This window comes from Montipora capricornis, chromosome 7 (genome assembly GCF_036669925.1).
Source record: "Montipora capricornis isolate CH-2021 chromosome 7, ASM3666992v2, whole genome shotgun sequence".
NCBI lineage: Eukaryota > Metazoa > Cnidaria > Anthozoa > Scleractinia > Acroporidae > Montipora > Montipora capricornis.
Window position 1 is genome coordinate 9,440,664 of NC_090889.1, and position 26,988 is coordinate 9,467,651.

The 26,988-nt window shown below is 37.8% G+C and overlaps 3 protein-coding genes and 1 pseudogene across 4 annotated transcripts; 3 read left to right on the top strand and 1 right to left on the bottom strand.

Annotated features, from left to right (window-relative positions):
• Window positions 1-1,075: 1,075 nt before the first annotated feature.
• LOC138058157 (uncharacterized) lies at window positions 1,076-7,396 on the top strand. 2 transcript variants are annotated; one of them, XM_068904054.1, is made up of 11 exons: window positions 1,076-1,468; window positions 1,616-1,683; window positions 1,916-2,201; window positions 3,276-3,419; window positions 3,682-4,100; window positions 5,189-5,271; window positions 5,444-5,551; window positions 5,845-6,041; window positions 6,337-6,405; window positions 6,626-6,698; window positions 7,075-7,396. In XM_068904054.1, exons 1-11 carry the CDS (start codon window positions 1,299-1,301, stop codon window positions 7,168-7,170), a joined length of 1,713 nt encoding a protein of 570 aa, XP_068760155.1. In that variant the 5' UTR covers window positions 1,076-1,298; the 3' UTR covers window positions 7,171-7,396. The 2 variants fall into 2 exon arrangements, with proteins under 2 accessions (XP_068760155.1, XP_068760154.1); XM_068904053.1 differs by having other exon boundaries at window positions 6,626-7,396.
• A 135-nt stretch (window positions 7,397-7,531) lies between these two features.
• Window positions 7,532-9,154, bottom strand: LOC138055538 (uncharacterized). Its single transcript, XM_068901450.1, has 4 exons — window positions 9,053-9,154; window positions 8,781-8,921; window positions 8,612-8,713; window positions 7,532-8,423 (listed from the first exon to the last, which is right to left on the bottom strand). Exons 1-4 carry the CDS (start codon window positions 9,152-9,154, stop codon window positions 7,926-7,928), a joined length of 843 nt encoding a protein of 280 aa, XP_068757551.1. The 3' UTR covers window positions 7,532-7,925.
• Window positions 9,155-11,475: 2,321 nt separating this feature from the next.
• Window positions 11,476-26,988, top strand: part of LOC138055539 (uncharacterized) — a 29,936-nt pseudogene continuing 14,423 nt past the window's right edge.
• Window positions 16,078-21,822, top strand: LOC138058158 (protein lin-28 homolog A-like). The gene is made up of 10 exons (XM_068904055.1): window positions 16,078-16,980; window positions 17,190-17,217; window positions 17,520-17,544; window positions 17,684-17,707; window positions 17,983-18,009; window positions 18,935-18,961; window positions 19,052-19,081; window positions 19,588-19,647; window positions 19,989-20,093; window positions 20,711-21,822. Exons 2-10 carry the CDS (start codon window positions 17,200-17,202, stop codon window positions 20,764-20,766), a joined length of 372 nt encoding a protein of 123 aa, XP_068760156.1. The 5' UTR covers window positions 16,078-16,980; window positions 17,190-17,199; the 3' UTR covers window positions 20,767-21,822.

A 26,988-nucleotide genomic window follows, 5' to 3' on the forward strand; every position in this document is an offset into this window, starting at 1 on the left:
CTAAGAGTAAAATTTTAAAACGAATACGATAATTTAGCGGTAGCCAATAAAGCTTGAACATGATAATGATAACATGATAATTCATGGTGTTGGCAATGCAATGGCACTTTCGGACAAGTTTCGTAATGGAAGGCTGCATTCCCATACTTGCCAGTCCAGCCACAATCCATTCTCTGGCAAAGGACCCACAGTTTGCTTGTTGATTTGGCAAGCGCGACACTTATAACTGAATTGTTGTAGTTTTAACGACTTTGAATCAAAAAATAATCCCAGGATCCGGTCACTACAATAGAGGAAATGCGTACCAAATATTGCACACTGTCTACATCTCCATCAAACGCACAGTTTAAAGATGTGTTCTATGCCATATCTGTGATATTACATAACTTGTGTGTATAAAACAACACTAACGATTGAGAAGAAAAGAATGAAATCGCTTGTCTTTGCTCCAAAGGCACAGTCAGCATGCAGATGTCTGTTTTAAATGAAAGGCAATTCTTGACACCTATGCCATTAGAGCCCTTAAATGAAATCGTAGCTAGGAGGGGTGAGACCACTGAATTACCATTTAGCGAAATCCATTTTTTCGCCTGCAAGTGCCCGCCCATTTTGTGAAATAGTGTTTTTATCACTAAATAACCAATTTTTGATACATGTATGATGAGGTCTGTATTCAAACCTTTTTCGATAATACATACAAGTGTTTTGGTCTAATTAGGTCGTTTAAAAAACTTTAGTTTTTTCTTTTAGTTGTTAAATATGTCTTTTCCTTTGTATGATACAAAATTTCCGAAATCAGCAATCCGGTTCCTTAAAGTGCCCCTATGATCAAAAAAACCAATTACTTTTTCCTTCAGATTTTAAAAGTGTGTTTGCTTAACACCGGACTGGCAAAATTTTGAGCTTTGATTTTTATCCAAAGGCCGTTTACTTTGAGTGTAAGTTTTGGATTTCACGGTCTGCCATTGCTCACGTTCAAAACTGATTGATTGGACCTCAGACGGTTGGATCCAGGGAAAAGTGACGCCAGAGGCTCACTAGCTTAAAGGCCCATTTTCACCCTTGATGCATTGCGCGCCGTGATACTTTGATCCTGAATTTCGTGTTACACGAAATTACCGAATTCTTCGAAGCAGACTTGCATCGCTTTTTCCCAAAGCAATCCTTGGAATATTGTTCATTCTCTTGCTGGAAAAACTTTCTCTTGTTGTCACTTTTTATATTTCTGAAAGTATTTTGTAAATATTCTGTATATATTCGTAAATTTTGTTCTGTGAAGACTGTGTGTGTATGACGAAATGGCGGCCATTACACGCCGTCGTGTTGGAAGACCAAAGTTGCCTGGCTCTTTGAAGTCGATTCGGTTGAGGGAATCTGTTTTTAATCTCTGGAGGGATAGAAAAGAAGCTCTGGGACTTTCACAACGCACAGACAGTGAGTTTGCAGAATTCCTGTTACATCGTGGAAGGTGAGGTTTGCTGCTCGACAGCTACAGTACATAATTGGTGCACATGTACACCACTTGTTCCACTTGTTACTTAAAATTATTTTCCTTTGTGTTGCCGATACACTTCTCCAGGCAGTATTGTATTTGATTTTTTCCTTTCCTTATTAGATCAAACACCATTCATGAATCTGCAGAGGTAAATTTATCTCTGTCTTGTGAAGAAGATAATGATACAAGTAAGTAAGTTCTTTTTATTACTGGTAGTCCCACGTAATCTTGTAAGCCTATACAAGCTTAGAAACATACTGTTACCTAAGCTTGGATTAAATTTTTGTGTCTATATTTATTTGATGAATCTGTAATATTCTTGTTGTTTTCCATGTAGTTTAATTTTGTGTTGTTTTGAGGAAATTAATTTTTATTCCTATGAATAGGTCATTTACGAACATATTTGCTGGTTTACCCTAGATCCAGTTCCCTTGTTTTCTACTCCCATTCGTGCAAATCTTGCTGGTGAGTCACACTTAAGTTGTGTTGATGTCACGGGGATATCGGACTTGGGGAAACAGAGAGAACCAGATCCAGGGCATTCAAGAAGTAAACTGTTTGACCAGACCAATAACAGTTTCACTGGCAACCCATTCTCTGCTGGTGGGTTTGCAATTGATGACAGCCTATCTGAAGAAGACTCTGATGTATCAGTTGAGCCTACATGTATTTTTGATGATCATCCTTTTCCTGACTTGGAGCAAACGTATGTATAGAAATGGGATAGCAATGTGCACAAAGTCATATGTGGTAAAAACAATGTGACAAGCACAGCGAGTAGAATGTTTAAAAATAATTGGATGAGGGTGAGCAAAATATTGTGTTTTGTCAGTGGTGAGCAAAGCAGTTATTTTTCTGAAGCCGAAGGCGGGGCAAATGATAGATCTGAGTGACACTGACAAATAATGATGTTTTGCAATAGCCAAGTTCAATAATTGTTTTATCATTCGACCACCCATGAGCAATATTATTTGCAGCAAAACACAATGAGAGGTTGCTGTGCATTCACGAGTATACCATTATCTGTAGGCATTTATTGGTAGGTTACATGGTGGGCTCCTAGGTAATGGAAAGGAAGAAAAACATGCATTAAATGATAAAATTTATTATTCATATCTTCAAGCTCCCAGTTGTAATATTGTATCAATTCTACGATTGTTGTATTTTTAACCGTGTGATATACAGTTCCATACAATATCCATACCACCCCCACAGAAAGGATTAGAATTTCCTGGGAGCCGGGGGAAAGGGGGGTCAGTATTTTTCTGTATACCAGTGATAAAAGAATACCAATGCAGATTTTAAGTCATTTCTCAATTTTGCCTGTTTCTAATTTTAATGGCTACAGCTACATGGACGATGTAAAGGTCTTTCCTTTTGTGTATTTTTCTTAGTTATATGCATGCAAGAGATATCTTGGTGTACAAATACTCTGTTTGATAGAGAATCAATAATTTTTTTGTATAAAGCAAATAGAAGATGATTTTTGCACCAAGAAAGCCTCAGAAAACAATGAATGTTGATCAAAGTTGAAACCATAACCTGTTGTGGGTGTCAATTATGTAGTACCTGATGCTCAGCTATAGGTATGACATGTGTAATGTTACTTAGAGACCACTCCCATGATCAGAGGCCCTAGAATGGAGCACCTGATAAAAATGCCAACAATTCATATCATGATTTGTAGTAAATGAACTGTATGTCCCATACATTCAACCATTATCGAATTTATATTTCATTGTCAAAATTTCACAAGATTTCAATGTACTTTTGTGTACAGAGTGAACATCATTGTGGAAGATCTTAACAGGAGTGACACATCCAGTGATGAACTCAGCGATGACCACAGTGATTATGACGAATGGCATCTTGATAGCTATGGCAGTCCTGAGCATCCTGATGTTACACAGCTGTTTGGTGAAAAGTGAGTAGGGTCAACTGTCAATGATTGAAGTTAGTATGCAAACACCAGTTTGTGAAAATGCAAATATATAATCTTAATTTAAATGAAGGCTTTTTAATCCTGCATATTAGATGTATGCATGCTTGAAGATAGGCCATATGTTACCATATGTCACACAGTACAGAGCTGCTCTGCAATTCCTCATGAAGGGGGTTTGGTGCGGAGGGGGTGGTGTACATTATAGCAATCAATATTATAATCATATTATGTTGCTTATTCACAGCATGGATATCAGCAGTGAGGAAGATGAAAGAACCCTTACAATGGTTGATCCTTCTTATGCTGCTGAAGATGATTCCAGCTGTGTTCCTACTGCTGCTGTAGCCCCTTGTGTTGTGTCTGAAGCCCCTCAACCTTACTACATACATGCAGATGATGATACCAACCATATTTGTGGCGCTGCTGGAAGTCCGACGGTCACCGAGGCCCTTGAACAAGAAGTAAGCATGCCCCAGCCAGAGGAAACTACCAAACCAGCAGAGAAACATCAAGCTGAAATTCTTAAGAAGCTAGAGGATGCTTTCCAGCAGCTTACTAGCAAAGGTGATCTCGAAACATTCTTAGCCCTTCACTCACGAATGAGAGTTATGGTCTCCATCAATAAGCTTGTGGAACTTTCGGAAGACAAATGTGCCCTCTGTGGTGAGGGACTTCATTTTAAGGGAGAGGTGAAGACCATTGGGTCCAGGGTTGAAATCATTCGGAAATGCAAGAATGGACATTGCCAGAAATGGGTGTCATCAGAAGTCTTAGGAGTGAAGAACAATGTAGAGTTTTTCCTGAATGATTCCCTATTTGCAGCAGCAATAATCATTTCTGGGAATAACTATAGCAAATTTACCCTGTTATGTAAAGCCCTTGGATTAAGTATTATCAGCAGGAACACATTTACAAGATTCCAGAAGCACTGTGCAGCCCCTGTGGTTAAGGAGATTTGGGATGAAATGAACTCTTTGATAACTGGTATTCTTCAACAGTATGACGACTTGTGTTTGTGTGGTGATGGCAGGAATGACTCTCCAGGACACAGTGCAAGGTACTGTGTCTACACGCTAATGTAGCATGCCAGCAAAGTAGTTGTGGACATGGCAGTTGTAGATAAAAGGGAGACAGGGGGCAACTCTGTTGTCATGGAGAAAGAAGGTTTGAGACGACTTCTGGAGAAGATGGCTAGTGTCCTCCCCTTCAGTGAGCTTGCAACAGATGCTTCTTCATCAATTATGAAGCTTGTGCGTGATATGAAAGGTATGCTTATGTTATTTGCATATTCTAATCTCGAGCATCTTATCAGCGAAGTGTTGAATCCCTTTATTCTCATTGCTTGGGATGGCTGCCCTTAGTGGCCTTGACTCTAAATACATGTATCCAATGTTCTTTGACATTGAATACCCAGATAAACCCAGCAGCTGGTCAATAGTCTGTATATTAAATAGTCAACAGTCACAGTGTATGTTCATCAATGAATTAAAGATACCTGGATTTGATCAGTGCCATTGGGGCTTCTGGCTCAAAAATTATAACTATTGATAAACAACAATGAGAGAGAGCTTCGTTGCTAATAGGCCCTTTGCATGATCCGGTCATGTGTTACATGTTACCAGCCGAGCCTGACTTCCTTGTTTTGAAAGTCCCTCTGTGTTACTTGCATCCCAGCACAATGAATTCCATGCCATGTGATCGGATTGTGCAAAGGGCCTGTTAGCTAATAATAGCTTGTTTTGGTTTGGTAGAGAAATTTCCACAGTTGGTGGAACTGTTTCACTCTCTTGATATTTGGCACAAGGCAAAGAAGCTGAGCAAGTGTCTTCATCAAGTAAGTGCATGTTTTGTCACTGTCATTTAAATGTTGCAAGTATATTTAGTTTCCCAAATGTAACAAATGTTTGATTTAGTTGTCTTTGTTCTCAGTAAGTTGACCACCCTACTTTGATTCTATATACTAGATTTGCCTCTGTTTTTGTTCCTGTTTTTTTTTTTTGTAACAGGCTGCTCGCATAAGAGGATGTGAAACTCTGAAAGAGTGGATCGATGACATTGTCAACCACTTCTGGTTTTGCTGTCAAAGTTGTGATGGTAGTGTGGATGAACTGAAGGTTGGAAACAGTTTTCCCCTTTTATTGAATATTGTGCTAGACAGGAGTGCCCTTGTTGCATGATCTACACAAAGCAGTTTTGCTGTACAGGGTTTTTCCTTTGTGATGCAATTTTCTTCTTGCTGTCTTATTTGGTTTGAGTACATGCTAATTGATTGCACATTAATCAAAATCTCCATCTGCAGTCATATTTACTGTCTTATTAATGTTCATGAAGTTCTGAGAGGCTTCTTGTTTGTGTAATAATTTTTTTAGTTCTAATACTGTACATGTTTATCATTTTTAATTTTTAGGAAACTTGGTTTGGTGTTCTTCACCATGTTTGTGGCGAACATGAATGGGCTGGAGGAGCCTGCAAGCATTCCCCTGATGAAACAGGAACTTCGGGAAAGACATATTTGGCGAAGTCTTCGAAAGCTTTAACAGCTCTCAGGGAGGTTGTTTTGGACAAGAAGTGGCTCAACAACTTGGAGTTTTATGTTAGGTTCAGGTCAGTAATTCCCGTTGCTGGTAGTGGTGTTATAAACTTGAAGACTTAATTTTCTTGCATTGGTCAAATTGTTTCCTCCACCTGCCCCCTTTCATCAAACAACCCACTGCTGTCAATAAATCTCACACAATGACATTCCATACATAAACAAGCATTTTATTATCAGAAAAGGGTTGTTTCAATATCAAGGGCTTGTTTTAAGATTCAAGGTGGCTGATCATGATAGGAAATGAGGACACTAAGTACTACTTTACCACTCATAATATTATAACTTTTAGGTTTATCATTTTTACAGGCACACAAGTGTATTGGAGAGCTACAATAGCATGCTCACGAAATATGCTCCAAAGCGCATGGCATTTGAGTAAGGAAATCAATCTTGTGTATTGTGTATGTACATGCCTTTCTGTCTTGTAGGTCTTTTAACAGGCCCCTCCCATCAGAGACCACATGTAGTAGAATTGTAAATATCAGTGTTTCAGAAGTTACCCACCATTGATAACCTGTATTTCATTTCTGCTGTAGTCTGTTCTTGCAAAATTTTATAATGATTACTTTCAATTTTTTTCATTCATTTATTTCAGATATCCCTACTTTATCATGAGGATAATGTTAGCTGCTATTGATCATAACATGCATCTCTCAAGAGGGAAGCAGGTAAATGCAGCTGGTGATGCACGTGGTCACAGGAAATATTCCAAACGCACCCAAAAATTCCATGCTGAGATTGTTAAAGAAGAGAAGAGCTACAGCTATTTTCCTTTCATGATGGCCAAGATGCTCAAGGAGCGTTGTCTTTTAGAGGGGAGCTTTTCACAGCCAACAGATGACAACCTCTTTAATCCCAAACAGATAGCCCCTACAATTGGAATGAAGGCAGCACCATCCACAGAGGAGTTACTTAAGGGTCCTTCACGCCTGTCCAAACCTGGTCTTTCTAGTTAATCTAATTTTCCTTCTTTAAATTTTTCTTACAGGTTGTCATGAAAAGGGTCTTTGAATTTTCTTACAATCACTGTTGTATTTTTTTCAGGTGGGCATTGGTGTTTGGGTTAGTAAGAACATGGGATTTTACGAGACAGTTCTCTTTTTCAGTGGTAACACACACAGTTTTAATACCAGGAATTAACAGTAGAGTACTTCCATAACTTAGGGATGTCTGACATTACCAGTATAAGTTATATCACCTTGTTCAAGAAGTGGAGATGTTATGATTCTTGTTTTCTTATGATAAGACTGGAAGATGGTGTCAAAATTTACTACATTTTGGTCCCCCTATAACTTTCCTTACTATGAAAATGTTCTGAAATAATCTATGTAAAAAGTTAAAATAAATGCATTGTTTTACAATCAAACTGTCATTGCTAACAATAATGTCCCCTAAGTATATAATTAGCTTTGATCCAAGACTATTTGGACAGGAACAGCTAGACCTTTTGCACAAATGGCACTCAAACTTGAATAACAGTACTTATACATCCTTAGCCTCACATTCATGTGAAAACTCCTTTGTCCAAAACCCTGATTAAGAGGCAAAGGATGTATAAACTATTGTTATTCAAATTTAAGCACCATTTATGCAAAGGTATATAAGCTTACCACCTTGCACAAATTTCACAAGGGTGTAGGGTCAGAGGCTGTAATAAATGCTATGCAGTTCACACCCAAAACATTGGAATTGATATTATTCCTTAAAAGGTGGTTTAGATGAATGAGCCATTATTGATAATAGCCTTGGATTATTTGCAAGATAATGGGATGAGGGGGGAAAGGGGGGGGGGGAGGGTTAGGAAAGGGTTGATTTTTAAACTGTGTGGTTTGTGACATGACCACTTTTGCTCCCCACCCCCTTTCCCTATTGGGAGTTACCAATACTTCTAAAGTTCAGCTGCTTCGAAAGCCCATGTATCGTCCATCTGGGGAAGGATATGCATGTCGTATTGACAAAACTGCACAGGATGGAACAACTCTCCTGTTTCCCCGACCAAGTTTTCCATATTTCCATAGAATATATTGTCTGTATGCTGCTTTTCGAAAACTTTCCATCGAAAAATTGAAATCATCTGCTCTGATGTCGCAGCGAGCCTTAATACATACTTCTAAAATATCTCTGTCAAGGCAAATATTGTTGAAAACCTGGAAACGAGTTATGCAGTTAACCCTTTTGCAACAGAGATTTTCCTGGTCACTGGGCATAGGCCTGCAAACTCCACACCTGCACCACTCTGGAGAACTGTTGTTGCCTGGGCTTGGGGGAGGTGGTGGTGGTGCATTTTTTTCATCTAGCAGCTTCTTTGCAAAGTCCAAACTCCCTCTTCCCATTGCCAGAACATTCCTGAGGAGGTACTCTATATCCTGTCTAGTAAGGGTTGACACAAATTCCTAGACCAAACAGAACATTGCAAAATATATGAAATTATAAGTATGAACAAAGAAACCAACAGAGGGCTGAAAATCCTATTCTGGGACCTCGCAGGTATAAACAGCATTCTGGTTTATTTTACTAACGTTTAGGATATTAGTTATATGCAGACTACAGTGCATTTGTGCACGAATAATAAAGTCTTCACCTCTATTTGTGTTGCCGAGGACTGCACCTCGTTGAATAACTGCACTTGTCCATCAGGATCTACTGGCGTATTTACTTGTTCAGCCTCCGCCGCCTCACTTGCCTGTGGTACAAAGAAACAGTAAGCCAAACAAAATCTTCATAAAAGAAAATTGTGTTTTTCTGTTTACCTTGTTTTTGCATTTCGCTTTATTGCAAAGGCAATTCGAAGTGCAGTTTTGGTTAGTCGCCTTGCACGAACACGAACCTCGGCCAGATCTCCGTGCACACGCACCATTACATGAACAGCGCACTTCTGGAGCAGGTAAGTCCTAAAAGATACACGATAAAGCGAGGATGAAAATATAATGTTTATTTCATTCCACAAATAACAGCAGAGGCAAATATTCCGACAGTAAATTCGACAATGAATTGAAGTTTTGCACGTGGATTTATCACCTACCTCGGAGGCTTCAGAGTTTTCACGTTCTTCTGGATCAATCAACGACCCGTAAACATTTCTCTGCTGGGATTCATCGTTGGTAATAGATTCATCCACTTCCATGAATAACTAATACCAATTTCTAGGATTACTAAGACAATGTGGCAGAGAAAACAGCCTAAACACCGCGCGCGAAGCTTTGAATGTGCGAAAAGTTTTCCCGTCGAAAAAAATAGATAGCCAATCAGAGTGCCCCATTTAACAATAGAGCGATTTGAAAACAAAAACAAACGACCGCGTTGCATCAAGGATGAAAATGGGCCTTTAAAATTTCAGCGTGTGAAGGCAGCTTATTATATATCCGAAGCGTGAGTTTAAAAGTCTGAAAGCCCAAAACCCCTGTGCTGCATATTAATTCTGTGGCGTACACACGTATTGCATTCTTAAACTAGTGAGCCTTTGACATCATTTCCTCCTCGATCCAGCTCTCTCAAGAACATAATGTTAGTAATGGCGGACCATTAAATAGGAAAATTATAGTTAAAATAAAGAGGTGTCTTTTTGAAATCAAGGCTTAAAACGTGGGTCACTTAGTGTTTTGTTAAGTTAACATAGTTTTCAAATCCAAAGAAAAATATGAATTGATTTTTTGGTCACAGGGGCACTTTAAAGGGTTAGGGTTATGGGAATTATCCCATTTATTTTGACCATAAATTTAGTAAATCAATTTTCAGTGACAGTGACTTTTTCAGTCTTAAATTGCTGCTGGATCATCGCCGTGAGATAAAAATCAATTAAACCTTAAAAGAAGAATGAGCCACACCAAGTTATTATGGAAATTTGGTTTTATCAACGGAGTTGGTGATGTAAATTGACCACTGTACAGAGATGCTAAAAGCTGACGTTTCGAGTGTTAGCCCTTTGTCAGAGCAAATCACGGAATTATGGGTTGTGTGTAGTTTTTGTAGTGGAGTAGGAGCTACGCTATTGGTGGTAACATGGCAACGTGAAAAATAGAATATATGAGTTAAATGAAAGCGTTTGTTGATACCGTGAGGATTAAGAGTGCCGATTTGGAAGGTTTGTTCCAGATTCTTGTGGCTTTCCGTCGTACCTAGATGTAGGCAAAGGCCACAGATAGCCATGTGTTTTTTGGAGTGGTTAGCGAGATTAAAATGACGAGTGACTGGCTTAGATGCATCCTTCTTGTTCTTCTCAATATCACGAAGGTGTTCGCGGAATCGGTTACCTAGTCGTTTACCTGACTCGCCAATGTAGAGGTTATCAGATAAATGACATTTGCGGAGGTACAGGTGAAACGATCAGTGATCTTAACAGATCGCTTACATCTTCATATTTTGCTAGTGGTAAGACTAAAATGACGAGTTTTGCATCGTGGGCATGCGCATTTGAAGATGCCGGGTTGCTCATTAGTTTTGAGCGTGCTTCTAACTAAAAAGATGCCTACGTTTTTGTCGCGTTTGAATAAAATAAGTGGTGGTTGGGAAAAGATTCTGCCAGTCTCAGGATCATTTTGGAGTAATTTACAGTACTGTGCAAAAGTAATGAGACAGAATTTTGTCGAAAATCCGTCCAAGATTCTCTGGAAATTTCACACATTTGACATGCGAAATCTCGTAAGATAGAACGAAATTTCGCTAAGGGAACGAAATATCAGCGTAATTTCGCACAAGCAAAATATCAGTGAAAATTCGTGCACACTAGAACGAAACAGCAGTGAAATTCCGCAAAACAGCTACACTTGCAGTGATTTTTGAACAAAGCGTAGCCTACTAGACATCTGCTTCGATGAAGCAAGCAATCGAAGAGGCCTTAGCAACAGTTATTACCGAAAAACCTTGCTTTTATGCTAAGCGCAGAATTATAAACTAGTCGAAATATCACCCCATCAAAGGCAAAGTGGTAAGTTTGTTCTCCATTCTATCGATTTGCTCAAAATTTATTAAATTAATCAAGGCTATTGACAGTAGCAAAAAAATAGTGTGCTTTAGAACTAAAACGGTCTTCAGTCTTTGTAGGCCTCACTCTTTAGTTGCCGACAGCCAGAAATAATTTTGCATTGGCTACCGGAAGTTGAGCCTGGTTTCGTTGCTATCAGTGGCATTTCATGTGAAGTGAACTTGTCATTCAACAATACTGATGCTCAACTACACTGCATAAAAACGCTTTGAAAGGAATTATGTTCCTCTTTGAGAACTAAGCCGCCGAGATGATCGCTTTAATCTAAACCATCATTGTCGCGATGTTGCGTTACTCTGCCACGTGCTCTCAATCACGAGTTTTATGTTGTATGATTGCGTAACCATATCGAGTGACTTATGGGTGTCATATTGCTAGGAGGATCGCATTGATTCGGCTGGCATAGTTGTTGCTGATTTAGAATTGAAGTCTGTTTTTATACTCGTCTATTACTGTGGAGTTTGATGGTTGCCTATCGCGACAATCATATTCCGATTCGAACAGATCTTCAAGTCCATCTTTGGTTCCTAACCTTCATGAGAGGCAGAAAAGTGGGTTTCGTTCAAGGTCTGTGCACTGAGCCAGTCATTGACATCGAAGAAGACTTCAGATTTCATATTTCTGCAGAATTGTGTAAATGCAACCAGGAAAGAAAATATCGTGATGAAAAGGTTTTGTGACGTTCTATCAGGGATGCAGCTTCAAGTCTACAAGCAGTAGCTGGTGAAAACATACGTCAAAATGACTTTGTTTTAGTAGCACTGAAGATCTGTCAGGAAGTTCCAGTATTAAGTAATAGGTCGCGTAAGAGCGATAGCATTTCGCTGCAACGCATGAGCAGTGGCGCTCCTAGTTAATTGGCTTATCCAATTAATTTTGAGCTCTCTGATTGGTTAAAGCTCTTTTTTTCCGAATTTTGTCCGAAAAAAAAGTCGAAAAAGTCCGATTTTATTGTATTTTTTCTGATAATGACGTATGATGTATTGTTTCCTGAAGTTTCGTAAGATTCCCACGTGGGGAAATTGTCCGCGCTGATAGGCTCCTTTACGAGCACAGAGTTGAAAGTGCCACCATCTTGGATTTGTTATTGTCAAGTTTTCTTCTCTGCGTTTTCGGGTTAAAAAACGTTACACTGGTGTATATAGCTTGTCTGTACATTGTATATAATGTGTATATTTTCATGAAAAGCGTTTGCTGTGGATTTAAAATGTACCAAGTGTTTTTATTCGTTTGATTTTATTGCGTTGGTGAGATGTCCTTTACCGCTTCTTCCAAGTGCAAAAACCATCTGGAATGACATCACAGGTCTGACGTTCGTGTGGCAACCTTTTATGAAGAAAAGTATTGAGTCTTTGATTCTAAGCATGCAGGAAGAAAGAGAAAGATCTGTTTGGCCTGCCGTGATTGCATAGCAGTCGAAGAAAAGTGTGGAAAACTTGGAGATTTGAAGACAAACGCAAATGTTTCAACCTCTGTTGTAACGGTGAGTCAAATTGACTTTCTTCTTTGTTGTGTTGCTCTCTACGTAAAACGCATTTGAAAGTGCTAGGCATGTTATGCTTCTGATCAGATTTTTGCATCCTGTTTGCAAACGTGAGAGTGAACTGTTTGTCATGATTGTTTGCTTGCTTTCTCACACATGTATCTTACACATGCCTTCGTTTTTGTCCCCTTCACAGGATAAACTTACTTCAGAGTCAGACTCAGTGGACAAAACATCACATGTGACCCCACCGGTAAATGTTACGGTTTTACTTGTTGTTGAGGAAACAAATGCCTATTTTTAATTATTTTTTTTTTAACCTCTTGCTTTGCCCAATATATAGCATTTCAAATCTGATACAGTCCTGAATATAACTTGTAACTTTTTACATAGTGCTGGAAATAAGCTAGGAAACTTGAGCTTCATATTTGATTTTTGTTGTACAGTGTGAAATATATTTTTTTTAAATTTGTTATATGCTATGTTATTTATAATTTTTCGACTTAATTCGATTATTTGATATTTGATCTTGAGTGCAAGAGTTCAGCATAATGTTACTGATGTATTTTGTATTTATTTATTGTTATGCATGAGTAAGAAAAAGTTATGCATGCAGAGAAGAAGAAATTATAAATTGGCTAGCTGTGTAAACACAAACAATAACATTTTATTTTTCCCCTCAATCCAGATTGACAAAGAAGAAAGCACCCTCAGTCTTGGTGAGAATTTTTGAGCTTTGACAGAAGAGAATGTAAGTTATATATCAGTGATTTTCAACCAAGCCCCAGGCATTTTATTTTTTTGAAAAAGACCAATGCCTCACAGTTGAGACATAACTTTCAGATTTTTTTCCAGTATAGCACAGTTGAGTAAAATGCTAGAAAAGACATATTATGTGTTATATGAACCTACATGTAATGACTAGTCTTGCAGATTGTCCAATACATTTTATTTACATTAGGTTATTAGATGTATGGTAGTGAGTACTTTCCCATCATTTATTACTCCGATACTTTTTTCAAATAATGCATTCCACAAATGTATTTGGATATATTATGCTCTCTAAATGATAATTCTCTTCAAGCATGCAAGATGTATTTTTACTCTAGTCATTTACAAAAAAAAAATTCTTTTTCCAGAATCATCTGGTTGCTAACAATGAGCTGTCTCCAAGCAGTACAATTGCCTTGTCCCAAGTATCAACAGGAACACAGGTCCCTTTCATTCCTATTCGTCCCTACCAGGATGCCCACGAGCGAACACAGCGTTATATGAGGAGTGAAATTATCGAATTAGTAAAGGACACTGCCATGAAGTATGTAAATTTTGAGTCTGGAACTTCTTTACAGAAACTCATGGGAGATGTGGTTGATAGCAAAAACTGGTATCAAGTCTTTGGAAATTCAGTTGTCCAAGACAAAAACTCTGATGACACCCACTTCCTTGATATTCTATCAGAAGAATACAAGGCAAGAAAATAAACCAGAATGCAAAGAAACAAAAGGAAAAAAGTCTTAAAGTAGGTTGACCCTGGAAGGCAAGATACTTGACAATGTGAAGTCCCGCACTGATGCAGCCAGGAAAATTGGCCGAGTACGCCATTATAGTGATGAGAAGCGGCGCTTTTTGTCCATCGTGGCAACAGATTTTCCTTATCGCACCCTTCAGCAATTATATGGTTGTTCACCAAACACAGTCAACGCTGCCAGAGTTCATTGTCTTTTGTTTGGACGTGGAAGAATTCCTCCCCCTGAATTTAAATTCACTAGACAGCGTGTTAGCCCTCAGATCATTGAGAAACTCACTGAATTTCTCCATCGAGACAACATTACCAGAGCTTCTTCATGTCGAAGTATATTGGTAGGTGGTGAAGAGACTGCTATCCGATACTGGCAGGACTCGATAAAGAACGTTGTGCCGCAGTACCGTCTTGAATGCCCAAGTGGTGTAAAAAGAACTTATGTTTATACACACCTGCCACGCAACTTCCGCATGAATACAATGCTTGCTGGCCTGTGCAACTGCTGTGACGATTTTGGACATTCAAACTTTGATGCCATGTGTTCTATTGCACACTCTGTTTCCCAAGTTGAAACAACAACAACAGTTGATTGTCATGGTGTTGTTAAGAGTTTACGAGCATATCAAACATTTTTGAAGACAAAGTTGGGAAAATCATCTGAAAGGCATTCCACATGCAAAGAACTGTGCATGAGTCATGCATTTGGATCTTGCACACAAGAGCATCCTGATCACTGTGCAGCAGTTACTAACTTCTATGATGCCTGCAAATCACTGTCATCAGGCATTGAGCTCTGTGCCCCAAGATTAAGAGTGAAGCTTCAGGAAAAGTTGGCAGATGTTGTCAGTACTCATTGGGAGTACATTTGCCATCTGTTATGCACAAAACACCAGGCCGATTATTACCAGTACACCCTAAAGAACTTCAGACCTGGAGAATGTGTTGTGGTAGTGGACTATAATATATAGATTTAGCCAAGGCTAAAAGCGGAGCTCCTCATTATTGAGTTTTTGTTTATGGTCATTTATATAACCTGTGAAAATAAAAATGTGAGTGAAGTTTTCTTTCTGTATGGTACGGAAAAAAAGGTCTTTGATCCTTTTGGGATTAAAGCATTAGACCATTTCGAGTGAGTGTAATCTTAGCACGAGTTTAGATTTGGCCATTGGTGAGAATCCAGTTCGAACCTCGAGTTCATTTCTTTTAAGGTCATTTCCTTAACATAGGCGTTGTAATATATTTTATTGGAATAATAGAAGGGGTTCCACGTTTTTGTTTTCATATTTTTTGAGGCTTTTAAGCCTCAAAAAAAGTTTATCGAAATTTGTCTGCACAACCGAAAATGGTCTTAGACTCGAGATCTGTTATTTAGGTTTTATTTTGTCGAGAGCGTCTCACTGCTCAATCCCTCAAAAGTGAAGAAAAATGAATTAAAGATTGTTCGTTACTGTTTTTTGTCTTTTGCTTTCTTATGGATTTATAAGTAAACTCATAGTAAAGGGGACGTATACAAAACATGGACCCCAGGTCCATGGACCACCCTTGTGGACCTGGTCCATGGACCCCTTCATGGACCCAGTCCATGGACTACCCCTATGGGCCACCCCTCATTTTGTGAAAAAAATCTTTCAGAGATCTAAAGAGAGAGAGAGAGAGAGAGAGAGAGAGAGAGAGAGAGAGAGAGAGAGAGAGAGAGAAAGAGAGAGAGGGAGAGCAGTGGTCCTCGCACTAATCTCGACATTTTCAGAACTTGACTCTTATAGACACCTGAAAAATTCAGGTGGAATCCATGACCCCTGCGATGTGAGGACGGTTGGGCGCACTGGTCAATTTGTTGGGCTCGTTTGTTTCGATGAAGGACTCGATGAATTAAATGTTTGTATATTTGAAGTGCGGATTATAGACGAATCCCTTTAGAGCCACCAATTTGAAATGGATGGTATATAGGTGTCTATAAGAGACAATTGCTTAAATCAGTAGCCGATAACTAAAGCAAAAAACAGCTCTATATTCCTGTTAAGAATGAGAGCAGCAACTTGATGTCATAACCAGATGTTTTTTTTTTTTGTTTTTTTTTTTTGCGGAAAAGGTAGTCTGTATGGATTGTAGCCTATGCAGCTTAAATTGTCGAGAAAAGTGCGAGTATCGTTTCTCTCTTTCGTCCAAAGATTTATCTGCTTGTAACTTTACAAAATAAGGGGTGGTCCATAGGGGTGGTCCATGGACCGGGTCCACAAGATTGGTCAATGGACCTGGGGTCCATGTTTTGTATACGTCATAGTAAAGGAGATTTTCTGTTAATAATGAAATTTTTTAACACTTCTTCATTTCTGGATATGTCATGCAGAATTACATTTTTGTTCAATATGCAAAATAAAAACCGGTAGTAGTTTGAATATGCACGAGATCATACTCATCCTATTTACGCAAGAAATGATGCATGTGCAGTAAGGATGCGCAATGCTTGTCAAGAGAATTGATTCAAAATGATTTGACCTTATTTTCAGTGCCGATTGCAAGAGTTGATTCCTGCATTGCCTGTATTAGTTCGCAAACGGCTTGAAATTACAAGCTTGCGTAAAACCATCTCAAAAGCTCGGCTTATGTGAGCCAGGAAAACGAAAGATGAGCATTTATACCAGCGGTTATCGTCTCACGTAATCCATCGCTTATGTACATGGAAGTTTCAGAGTATTTTTCTCGTTCAAACGGCCCTATTGAGTGATCTGCCCAGACAACTTCGTCTCCAGAGGAACTGAATCTCAAAAAGACCCCGGGTATTCAAGGGGGCTAGATTGGAGCAGAAATGCAGCCATAGCCCATAGGAGATGCTACAGGAAATTTGGCGCCTTGCAGTGTGTAGAAATGGCGGGAAAACGCGCGCTGCAAAGAGTATTGCGCCCCGAGGGTTGCGCTTGGGTCTGTTTCAGCTTTCAGTTTGAGCCCAAACTCAGCTAAAGAAAGGTGAGAGCTGTTTTCTCTGTTCAGAAATATCCTATTGGTAACAACATACGCAAAGAGTTTCATCATTATCGTTTCTTGTAACAAAACGTTTTAACCATTGTTCATCTTCTTTCATGGGCAAACCAAAACTGAAAAAAAATGCATTACTTTTATTTTTTCTTAACTTTAACATTTTCAATTATTTTCAGTGTTGTACTTTTGTAATTTAGAAAAACAGCCATGTCAGGGAGACAAGTGGTAAGGAACTCGTAACCACATTTTTGCTTCTTGCTGTATTTTGTAGTCGTGATGAACAAGCGAAATAGCGCTGATAAACAGTATTTATTGAAAGCTAACCGTATTAAAATGGGTTCTCAGACTTAAATAGTGTTCATCAGCGCTATTTGAAATGGGTTCTGAGACTTGAATACTGTTTATCAGCGCTATTTGTAGCCAGTCTGCAGTCTGCAGTATTTCTTTTGGTTTAATGCTTCAAACACTAATCATGAACAACTAATGTTGACAAAATATTTTTTTCTCACGAAAAACGATCTATTAAGTCTGATGGGGAGGACAACGAAACGGGTAAGAAAAACATTCTTAGAGCGTTTATGTCCTTTGTTTTGCTCTGGATTTATTTCCATGGTGTTGTTGTAAAATCTTACACTGCATAGAATCTGCCTCTATTTAACAAGGGATATTTTTCTTTCACTTTTGTACATAGTCGTTTCTGGAGATGGTTCGCCCGGTAAGTAAGCTTTAGATATGCGGCCGTGACTCAATACTTGTTATTTTTGTTCAAATTTCCTTTTCGTTTGATTTTGGTTTTGGTAAGGTATTGTTTAACTGGTCTTTCAGAGCAGATAAAATTGTTCATTTGCTAGATTATCCTCCCTTCAAACTTGTTTGCTCAAACATAATTTGATTAACAATTACGTCTTTAGAAATGCTGGTACTATATGATTTTCTGAGAGACCCGTGATCTATATGTAACATCGCATTATTATCTCCATTATATTGCAGAGAACAGAAAGAGAAACTGGAGAAATGGCAAGTGCAATTTATATGACCGTTAAAAAAAACTAAAACTGCTCATTTTATGGATGATTCATTTTCTAGCTTAGTGGTCTATTCTGGCCCTGTTACAAATAAAACCTGATCACTTATTTCTGTATGTAGTCGTTTCAGTATGTAGTCCACTGGATAAGTGAGCTTTAGATGTGCTGCCTTGACTTTAACCTTATGGTGTTTAGTTAAATTTTTCTTTAGTTTTACTTTGGATTTGGTAAGGTATAGTTTAACTAGTCTTTAAAGATTGAGTTAAGATCATTATATGGGTGGCGCCGTGCCCTCATAGTTAGTGTGTTAGACTCTGCTTTGAGTGGTCCGGGTTTGGGTCGTAGCTGAGGACATTGTGCTGTGTTTTCCTTGGGAAGACACTTGACTCTTATGGTGGCTCTCTCCACCCAGGTGTTTAAATGGGTACCCGCGTATTTAGTGCTAGGGGTAACCCTGCGATGGACTAGCATCCCATCCAGGGGGGAGTAGAAGTACTCTTAGTCGCTTCATACTAGAGTAACCGCAGATAAACGCCAGCCTGTTGGGCCTTCTAGGCTCATAGCAGACTTTACCGTTTACCTTAAGGTCATAAATTGCCACCACTTTTACATTCTTTTGTATTTATGTTAATTAGACTTACTGCCTTTGTTTTGAAAGAAATATTCTTCTGACATTTGCTGGTCGTAACAAGGCTAGAAAGGCTTATTAGCATTAAAACAATGGAATATTTTATTTGGCAGCCATTGTGAAAGAGGTCTGAATAATCCTCCTGTCAAACTTGTTTGCTCAAGTGAAAGTAGATTGGACAATTAAGTCTCTAGAAATGCTATCGCTCTAGCGATGACAGAAATAACCCGGTATTTTCTGACAGGGCCCGTAATCTAAATTTTGCATCATTATCTCCGTTATTTTGCAGATGGCAGAAGGAGAAAGCTGAATAATGGCAAGTGTCTTTTTTATGAACATGATCAAATTACATTTTTGTCTCATTATCCTGTAATAACATCTCACGATTACGTCCATTATATTGCAGAAACAAGCAGCAACAGAGGAAAGAAAAAGAGTAAGCTTAATTCATTTGATTTTGTACATTTCATAATTCCACTGGATATGCTTTAGGTATAAAGTAAGGCCTATATGCGATTGGGAGATTGCAAGCAATTGTTGTAAAACAATATGTAGTTACGTAAAACATAGCTACAAATTTCTCAAATGTGATTTTAGCATTAATAGGACAGCGTATTTGCACTGTAAGTGTGTCATTGTGCACACTGCAAGAGGGCAGTTGAATTTAAACAAGTCCCTTTTATGGCATCTCATAGACTGAGAAAGAATATTTCTTTTTCCTATTCACTTGATCTTTTTTGTTTGTTATACATACTATTAATTGGCAACAGGACTTCAAATCATCTAATTCCTTGTGTTTTTATTATCACACTCGTGATGAAAGAAATTGGACTCCCATAGTGTGGTGGTGTGAACTTGTTAATCACTGTTATGATTACGTACCAAATTTGAGTCCTCTCGGTCCAGTTAACATCATTAATAACCTATGCTACCACTTTATAGGATGTTACAATTGTGAGGGTTTTGGCCATATGGCCAAAGTCTGCCCAAGTAAGGAAGGAGGTAAGACTAAGTGTATCATGAAGTTGTTTTTACTCAACACATAAATATCAATCCGTTGATTCCCGAGGATTTGCCATTGACGAGTAGAATCGTCTGTTGTTAGACAGAGCAAAATAATAAGTAGGGTTGGTTCATGCCGGCTTGGGAGTTAAAGGATTAATGGGGACATTGTGATGAACCCACTCACTCCCAGGGGTTCCCCATTGACAAATAAAATTGTGTGGCGTTGGACAGAGTAAAAAACTCTGGCGTTAGACAGAGTAAAATACTAAGTATGGCTGGTTCAGGCCGGCCTGGGCGTCAAAGGGTTAATCTTTACTCTTATTTGTACTTTCATGTAGAAATGGAAAAATTACAGTGTTATCACTGTAGGGGGTGGGGGCACAAAAAGTCTTTGTGTCCCACCCCCAGGCCCAGGCCTCAGCAGAAGGCAGCCAAACAACAAGGTATTGAGTTCAAAATTTATGAAAATGAGATTATAAAATAAATAGAGTCCATAAACAGGTTTCACAACCGGAAAGTGTGTGTTTAACTGTCTTTCAACGAGAAAATACGATCTATTGCTACAGTACTATACATAAATTGCTTTGGTGTGCACACCAATAAATACAATAAAACCTGGTTAGCAGTAATATCAGAGATCAGTTACTTTTGCCATCTATCCAGGAACATTTTCTAGATATTTTGATGGAAGTCAAGTAGTGATGTAAATTAATTATCACCCAACTTCATAATCTCCTAATGTTGTTTTTTATCTTCTTGATAGAAATCCTAAGAACAACCCTAAAAATGTTACTTGGCATAATACTTCAAAATTAAATTTGGAATAATTTGTTCCACCTTTGACCTTGACTATATCACTTAAGGATATTACCTTGGGTCAATTACTGGTATTGCATTGGGTTTGCCTGATTTCCAAACTTCATACGCAATACCATTCTGTGACATTAATGTACTCTTGTATCAAGTCCAATGTTGTCAAGTGTTATGCAAGTAATTTACAAACTTTTACTGTTGCAACTTCTAATGCATATTTTCTGGTATATATGTTTTCTCCCAACAGAAAAGCAAGATGAGCCCGCGAAGGAAAAAAATGTCTTTTATATCTATAATCAGTAACATCCTTCTGTTACTGATTATAGATATAAAAGGCTTAATTATGTTAATATATTATAATTTATATTTTAAGTGACATTAATTACAATGATTAAGGAGGCTCGAAATAGTTTCTCCTTTTTTCAAACAAATAGACATATTCTGTCCTTAGATACAGTTGGGGTAATCATATGAAGGTGAAATTTGGCCAGGATGTTAAGTACCCATCCTACAATTTCTCACATATTTTCCTCCAAAATAATGTTATCATGGCAAATGATATTAGGCATTTCTTTGAGCCTTAAAATCAACATATTATATTGTCTTTTTTGAAAAAAATGCGATAGTGAAAACAATCTCTGTAGGCCAGTTTTTCAGAGAAATAATTCGTTTTTGTTAACATGTAATGTAAGCTAACATGCAAAAAATGAAGAAAAATCACTGTACAGAAGCAGAGATATAAACAAGTAAAGATGCAAAATCAGGTGAAAACCCTTTCGAGCCTCCTTAATTTTGCACACTTCATTTAAGCCTGCTTTTTTCTTTTTTCAACAGTCTGATTCTAATGGGATTCTTAATTAGGCAAAGGTTAATAACATGTTTTCACATTGAGCTTAAAGGGGCAGTGTCACACTATTTTAATCAAACTTCAAAACACTAAAAGAAGTCCTTGGAGCAATGAAAACCACATAATAATGCTGTGGTTTTGTTGCCAACGACCATTAAAGTGCACTGAAACTAATTGTTGTTGTTCGTGGCTAAGGAAAGAGGCGATAGAAATGAATTGAAACTTCAAAGAACTGGCCAGTTTTTTTCAAGTTTGGATACATTGTTTTCAGAAAGACACCAAAAATTAAATAGAACAGCTCTTTGTGCCATGAATACTGGTATATTTCATATCTTGTCAGTAGGTTGTTAGAAATGCTGTACATGTGAGCTTAAGTAGTTTTGATTTTTACTCCCTTTTGTACTAAAAACAGGAAATTAAATGTGAGTGCCTTGTAAGGTGTTTCCATTGTTTTGCATTGTAAATCTCCTTCCGCTCATAATATTGTGCCATTAAAGTCTGCAACTTCTGTCTTAGTGAATTCTTTAATCACTCTTGTAATTCAGTGTAGATGACTAATATTACAATTGACAGACAAGGAAAACTAGCACAAATTGTGTTATATAAAAAACCAGAAACCCATAAGGGTTGAAACGTGTAACGGCCCCTTGTGTGCTGGGAAACAAGCTTCCGAATATTCAATTTGCTAAGTACCATATTTGGAACAACAAGAGCTAGGGGTTTCCAAATATGGTACTTAGCACTCACACACTCAACCGAACAGTTCGCACTGAATATTCGGAAGCTGTGAACGCGCGTTACACGTTTCAACCCTTATGGGTTTCTGAAAAAACTTAACATATCAAAAGTGGTTCAACGTTGTCTTTACCCTTACCAACAACTATATTTGTCATTGCAGTGGTCAAAATGTTGTTGACTTACGATGCCCAGCTGAGTGAGTCCAGAACAAATTTTGACCACTGTGATGACAAACATCATTGTCGATAAGAGTGGAGACAATGGTGGACCACTTTCAATTAGTTTTTTACCACAATATCCAACTGCAAAGAAAGTCTTTATTTTAGAGTGACCAAAATCGTGACACGAAGAGAGAGCAAGCGTTGTCTATAACTTTCTTACAATATGATTGGTTTTTGTTCCAAAATGGGCTTTCCTGATTGGCTATTACATTGCATGATTAGCCAATCAGATTGCGAGATGACAAACAATTATGGCAAAAAAACTTTACTAGTTGGTCAAGTTTCCAACATTTCTCACACAAGTAAGTAAAAGTAACCCAGAATAATGGAGAGAACAAGCATATTACCTCATATAGTTTTTTTTCTATTTCCTGTTCATAACTGTAACCTCTACCTTGATCATTCTGCATATCACAGAAACCTCACGAAATAATTGTTAACTATTTGTTTTTACTGGCCTTTGATTTTTCTTTTTTTGTTTGTATTTGAAGAAAAATTATACTACACAGTCCTTAATGGCTTGCAACTTTAATTAGTTTGGCTAATTTAGTTCCCCTATTAAGTATCTTTATTGATGGGTGTGTTGATTAATTGGGAAAAATTTACTTAACAAGATAAAAGGATTAATTGTAAGATGGAGCAAATCCCATATTTTTTGACATGTACATCCCAGGACCACCAGTAACTTGTCTGCACAATTAATGTGCTAGGCTGTATGGAAATCCTGTTGCAAGCTACAGTACAGGGGCAACTAAAGGAACGATTTGCTAAAGTATCTGTTTGATAGGCCGTAAATCATCTAGGATTTTCTTTAGGGAATTTTCAAATAGAACTTTCATGATCTGAAAAAGTTAACACTTCTTCCTTTATTTCGAGATTGATAAAAATGTGTTAGGAGTATCAAAATATACCAGCTGCAGACTTTGGAAAGGATACAATGAGATTTTCGTGAACTATACAAAAAATGGCCTCGTAAATTTGAGAGCCTTCAAGCTCCCCTAGAATAACACAGAACAGAAAAGAAATTTATAACGTGGCCTAAAATGAACCTACAAAGCTTTAAAAGTACTTTGAAGAACTTAGAAGAGTGTTAAAAGCACTTGAGAGAAAGCCGTCTCTGGGTGCCCCTGACAGTAGACATCATTACATCCATAATGGATGAGTACTGCTGTCAAGGAAATTAAGCAATTGAGCAGCATTTAGTCTGGGAAACGAAATAAAAACTAGCCAATTCTACTGTAAAGTTAACCTGACTATGCGAGCCTGCTATAAATTCCAGTGTTGGACAAAACACTGACCCCCAGTCCATTGATTACCCAAATGGACTACCCTATAAATACTATTTCAAATGAGTACTGTTTGTCTATATGCACAATGTAAGCAACGTCTCAAACAGTGCTTACCAAAGACCAAACACCCATTTTAAAAAGTGTTGATCAACAGTATTTAAGTCTAAGCAGCCATTTTAAAAAGGTCAACTTTCAATAATGTTATTGTTGTGATGGTCGATTACATCATTGACAGTACCATGTGCACGAAAATAAACAAGGTATGTGCAATGAAAGTGTAATTAATTTTTATAATGAATTCACTTCTTTCAATAGCACTCATTCGAAATGTTAGTTTTAAGGGTTAGCCCATTTTAGGGTAGTCCATGAACTGGGGTCAGTGTTTTGTCCACCACCACAAATTTCCGGTTTTCCTTCCACTTCGCAGATATATGTTCAAAGCAGTTCATCGTCTTTTGATAGCTTCGATGATCGTAAAGCTCCGTCCATTTAGTTGTCTTAATCGAACAATGGATGCTCGTGCTCAGGCTGCGATCTTCAAGCTGGAGAGGACTTAGGAATATGTAAATTATGGGATTAGCAACTATTATCCTCAGTCAGAAAGAGCACACAGTTTTGCGATAATCGGGCTAATTTTGATTGAGATACAGTCATTTAAATACATCCAAATTTACAAAGAATTAAATGTTTCAAATGAAGCTATGATCCTCGCAGTTATGAACGCAATTTTTGTTCAAACGGACGCAGCGTACGGATGGCCATACATTTCTATGTAAATTTTGACATTTGTAAATAGCTGCATTTCACTTAATATTGGGTCCATTGTCACCATACCTGAGAATTTTGTAAACCTTGGTGTGCTGACGTTCTGACTTTTAATACGGATCAATAGTAGTAGTAGTATAATTTGTAGACTCGAACCCTCTTCCCCAGATCAGGCAACAAAGATGAGGATATAATAACCTGGGAAGGAAGTGCCATTTGCGTCTTGACGTCATTTATTTTTCTCACAACAAACGCCTGGGGGATAAAGTCGTAAAAGTACGAACGCCCTGTTGAGAACAGCAACAAAAGTCGCGAAAATTACAAGGTTTTCGTAAGGACAAAAGGCTAATTCATGCAACAAACATTTAAATATGGGAAATCTGTTATGGTATTTATTCAGGTTGTGATGATTGGAATGAACAAAACTGAACGAAGAGTTTACAAAGGTTGGAAAATCAAGACATTTTATATTCAACAATCACTATTAAAAACAAGACTGAAAACGTCATAGTTCGACGTACAAACAGAATCCAACTTGGCTGTCTTCTTGCCTGACATCAAAACTCTCTTAATTATGGACAATACTTACACTGAGTCACCCGAGTATGCTGAACAAAGTTACCCGAGTTAGTCTTTTTGCAAAGTATGTTGTTTTATGGAAAATTCGGGTTTACCTCAGTGTACTGATTGAGAAGCTCAAGAGATTTCCTCGGAATTTAGCGAAATATATTTTTAGGTCACGCGCTGTTTTGTGGTTTTTTTAAAACCTTTCTTTACTTGATCTTACGTTGTTTGTGGACTCTGTTCATGGTACTGCTATTTGTACGACGTGAACCCACATTAAGTGGGGTCCTTCTACACTACAGACTAAGCATTGTTGCCAATGGATTTTGTGTTTTTTTTTCTTTCTTTCTTCATTTGACAGTGACTGACTTGTGTAATTTAAAATAATGGTTGCACCTGAAATGTGTAATTCAAAAATTGTTATTGTGCATGCACAACTCACCCTAGGCCCCAAGTGTGCATTAAAATAATGCAATTTGAAAAAAATAATAATAATAATTTGAAGAGTTTTGGACCTTGGCCATCACTCACCGTCAGTAGCGTTTCCTTTATCCAGATGTGTACACTGCTCGAGTTTTAGGCTTCATTCTGTTCTGGTCACGCAACATATCAAAATCAAGGCTGTTGCCTAACAGGAGCCCGGTAGCCTGGGGCTCCCACAGAATAGCTCTGGGCGCCTTAATTTTTCACAGCAACACCTTTCACTTCATACATTGGGCTCCTAAGCTCTCAGCGTTTAGCTCTGAGGGCCCCTTTAAAATTTTCTTAGGCAGCAGCCTTGAAAATGTTGTGGTTCTCACTCAAAAAGTCTTGAAAACCTCTTTGGTTGTAATAACATAGTCAGACAGTGTTTCTGTACAAGTTTGGGTTCCAAAGATATGAGGGTAGGGTATTTTGTAGTTGAGATTTATTTATTAGAAAGTGTTTTTAGTTACGTTATTTTTGAGACATTTGAAATGCTTGACATTTCGTATGCTTGTTACCCCTATAAAGTTGTCTCTTTCAATGAGAGCAAAACAGATAAGTAATAATTACTTGCAACCTGCTTCATTTTGAGACACATTAAGGGGGATGACACTGACATGTAACTACAGAAAGACAATGGTTATATAAGGGAACTTTCTAGTCAAAGAACCCTGCAAGAAGATTGCATTGGAGGTTCTGTGAAATAACTTTTTGAATGGAAATCTGACATCCCTTCAATCAGGATGTGCATGTGCAACTAGTCCCATGCAGTCCTCTGCTGTGCATTTCTGTGAAAAACAGTAAACAAAGATAGACATGGTTTTTTCACCGGATGGGAACCATCCCATCATTTTTCATTAACTGAACACAATTGACAGAAAATGGTAACTGTAGAGTAAAAGGGTATTGAGAAGTGATTATTTGAAGGGCTCCATAGCAACAGTTTGGTAGTTAAGAGCTATCCCCTGAAATGAATAAGAACATGTGCACAGTACAGACTTGAAATGATCTTTTAATTACTGCAAACACACGACTGACAACCCAGCTGCAAAGGAGACTATCAATGAAATGAGCAAGACATGTTCACTTGTTCTAAACAGTGTGTACAGACATTGAGAAACAAATGCTCTTCTTGTTCTAGGATGTTTAGATACACAAACTTGTTTTTTGATTTGCTTTAGCAATAAGTGTCACATATGTATTTTTAAACTACTCTTGCTTCTGAAACAGGTTCAATGTGTTTTACTGGGTACAGTATGACCAAAACATTTATTGCTATGCATACTTGTGATGAATTATAAATAAAATGTTTGGTGACCACTAAACATCATCAATAACTATCAAAAAGCTTGATAAAAATATATGTATTATTTCTTTTAATACATGTCTGTTTTGAAAGTAACGAACTAGGTGTTTTTATTATAAAGTTTTCGATTTGAAGTCAAATTCAACTTAATTCACAACTGGAAATGTTCTTCAAGGACACATGCAAGTTGTTTATCAGTGCAAGTCACATTTTGATGTAAAGTGTTGCTGGTATACATGCATCAAAGGTTGATTATAATTGGTGTTTGAATGCAGGCAATGCTATATGACAAATTCTCTAACAAATAAAAGCTCAGGAAGTATTGAACAA